Here is a 2,476-nt window from a genome sequence, read left to right as displayed (position 1 = left end):
TTGGTGCCACTCAACTGGGTTTTAATGAGCGTGGGGCATGCGGGCAGCCACAGCGGCTTGTGGGGGGCTTCTACCACTCTCGCCCCCCGGCCCACTGGCTGCATTGCAACGGCCCCCCCATACCCTCGTGCCCAGGTCCTACCCAGGGACTAGCTAGCTCTGCACCTGCCCCTGCCCCCCGGTGCCATCTAGCAAGCAGTGGCCGCCCTGGGGCGGGGGCAGAGGGGCAGCATCTCTGTGCTCTAGGGTCGGGGACACAGGCAGGGGCATCCCCCTCCCTGTGGGTGCAGCGATCTGCGGGTGCAGCGAGGCCGGCGCCTGGCAGGGTCACTGCAATCACACGCGCGGGGCAGGGTGTCCCCCTGGCCGGGCCAGGCGCGGAGCTCAGTACTCCCAGAGCGTGGCGCGGGGCACCGTGTCGGTGTCGGCGTCGGCCTTGAGTGTGCCGGCCAGGTCCCCGCGCAGGTACTTCCCGTTCTTGCCTTTGATGGCCACGCGCCCGTGCTCCCGAAACTCGAAGAAGAAGTCCTCCGACGTCTCGCCATCGCTGCACACCAGCCCGTTGCTCGCCACATACCAGAACTTCCCGCCCGCGCCTGCCAGGGGCATGCAGTCAGGCCCGGGCGGGCACCCCCGGCATGCGGGACAGGGCCGGGCAGGGCAGGGCTCACCTTTGATCTGGTAGGCGCCGTCGTGGAAGACGATCTGGAAGACGTCGTAGACGGAGCGGTTGGCGTCCAGCATGTTGGAGCCACGGTGGTAGCACACGAAGCCGTGGTCTCCGCGCAGCACCAGGATGGGCCGGTTGATCAGCTTCAGCGTGAACTCCTCGTCGTCCCCTGGGGCAGGAGGAGCGGGGTTGGCAGGGCCGGGGGCAGCTGCCCCTCGCTCCCTGCCCTCCCACGGGGCCGGGACTCACCCACAGTGTCGCTGACGGCGGCCAGCTGCCCGTTCTTCTTGGTGCAGATGTACTTGCCGTTGCTGGCCTTCAGGGCCACCCGCCGCCCACGCCACTCGATGTCAAACATGGTGTTGGCAGCACTGGGGCCAGAGAGCGAGACACCGCAGGTCATGGGGGGCACGGGCTGCCTTCCCCCATCCCCCCACCCCAGCCGGGGGGCTGCCCTGTGTGCAGGTCCCCAGCGGGTGGGAGACCCCCAGGTCTGGTGCTGCCAGGGTCACCCCAAGCGCCCCAGGACTCACACTTCGGTGGCGGTGGCCTGGACGCCACCGTGGGCCACCAGGGTCCAGTAGTTGCCGGCGCTGGAGTGCAGGATGCACTTCTTGGTCTCCTTGTCGATCTGCATCTGGAAGGTCTCCTGGTTCGTCTCCTCGTCCTGGTTGGCCGAGACGTTAACGCCTGCCGGCCGCGGGGTAGGCGTCATGGCGGGGAAGGCAGGCCCGGAGACCGTTGCCCTGCCCCCCACCAAATCCCCCTCCCCCCCAACACCCGGGTCTAATTGGGTTTGTTAATCTGCTTGCTGTTGTTTCCAGCTGGGCGCGCGCAGACCTGCTATTTATAACCAGGCCGCCCACGTCACCGCGCTAAGCCGCTTGGGGACGGCACGGCACGGCTGCCCTCTGCCCTGTCTGTGCCCATCCGGTGCCCAGGGCAGGGGACCCTCAGCCTGGCTGTGCTGCACCCTCCTTCCTCTGCTCGGGTCCTGCTGCGGGCGCCCCTCTGGGGGCACGTGGAGCTCCCTACAATGCTGGTGCCCTCCTCACGTGCCCACCCACCCCTGCAGCCCCTGCACCACTGTTGATGGATGCACATGTGCACATATATGCACACATCCACATCCCAAGGTGCCACGCACATGCTTCATTCACACACACAGGTCAACATGCACACCCTCCTGCACACCTACACGTACACACATTCACATGCTCACAGAGTGCATGCACGCGTGCCCATATGCACACACAGGATTCAGCACATATGCATGTACCTACCTTCATGCACTCACTGTATGTACCACCCCTGTGTGTGTACAACATGCACAACCCTCCCACACGTGCATACACAAGTGTTCACTCACAGTATGCATGCACACAGGTCAGCGAGCACATCCCCTCCCACACACACAGGCACACACATTCATGCACTCGCTGTATGTAGGCACACAGGCACACAAAGAGAGGTCAACACGCACACCTCTCCCACACATACGTAGACACGCGTTCCAGGGTGCATGCACACAGGCACATGCACACGTCGGCGCACACATCCCTCCCGCACATGTTCGTGCACTCATGGTACATCTGCCCAGACACACGGGTCAACACGTACGTCCCTCCCACATGTCTGTGCACACATGCTCACATGCTTATAGGATGAATGCACACACAGAGGCACGCACACACCTGCGCCCCCATGCACACACCCTGCAGTGCACACACAGGCACCTCTCTCCTGTCCACACCTCCCCCCCATCCAGTGTGCTTGCACACGCATGCGCACACAAGCCAGCTGGCA

The 2,476-nt window shown here is 64.5% G+C and overlaps 1 protein-coding gene across 1 annotated transcript in view; it reads right to left on the bottom strand.

Moving 5' to 3' along the window:
* Positions 1-2,476, bottom strand: part of FSCN2 (fascin actin-bundling protein 2, retinal) — a 4,430-nt gene continuing 1,954 nt past the window's right edge. The window contains exons 2-5 of the mRNA XM_019515804.1: positions 1,204-1,360; positions 920-1,041; positions 672-839; positions 1-596 (exon numbers count right to left, since the gene is read on the bottom strand). Of these exons, the coding sequence (XP_019371349.1) occupies positions 385-596; positions 672-839; positions 920-1,041; positions 1,204-1,360 (659 nt within the window). The 3' untranslated portion in view covers positions 1-384. The remainder of the gene's footprint in view (positions 597-671; positions 840-919; positions 1,042-1,203; positions 1,361-2,476) is intronic.

This window comes from Gavialis gangeticus, unplaced genomic scaffold (genome assembly GCF_001723915.1).
Source record: "Gavialis gangeticus isolate Ggan-Ray unplaced genomic scaffold, GavGan_comp1, whole genome shotgun sequence".
NCBI lineage: Eukaryota > Metazoa > Chordata > Crocodylia > Gavialidae > Gavialis > Gavialis gangeticus.
Note: the sequence above shows the minus strand (reverse complement) of the source record. Positions and strands in the feature narration are given on the sequence as shown.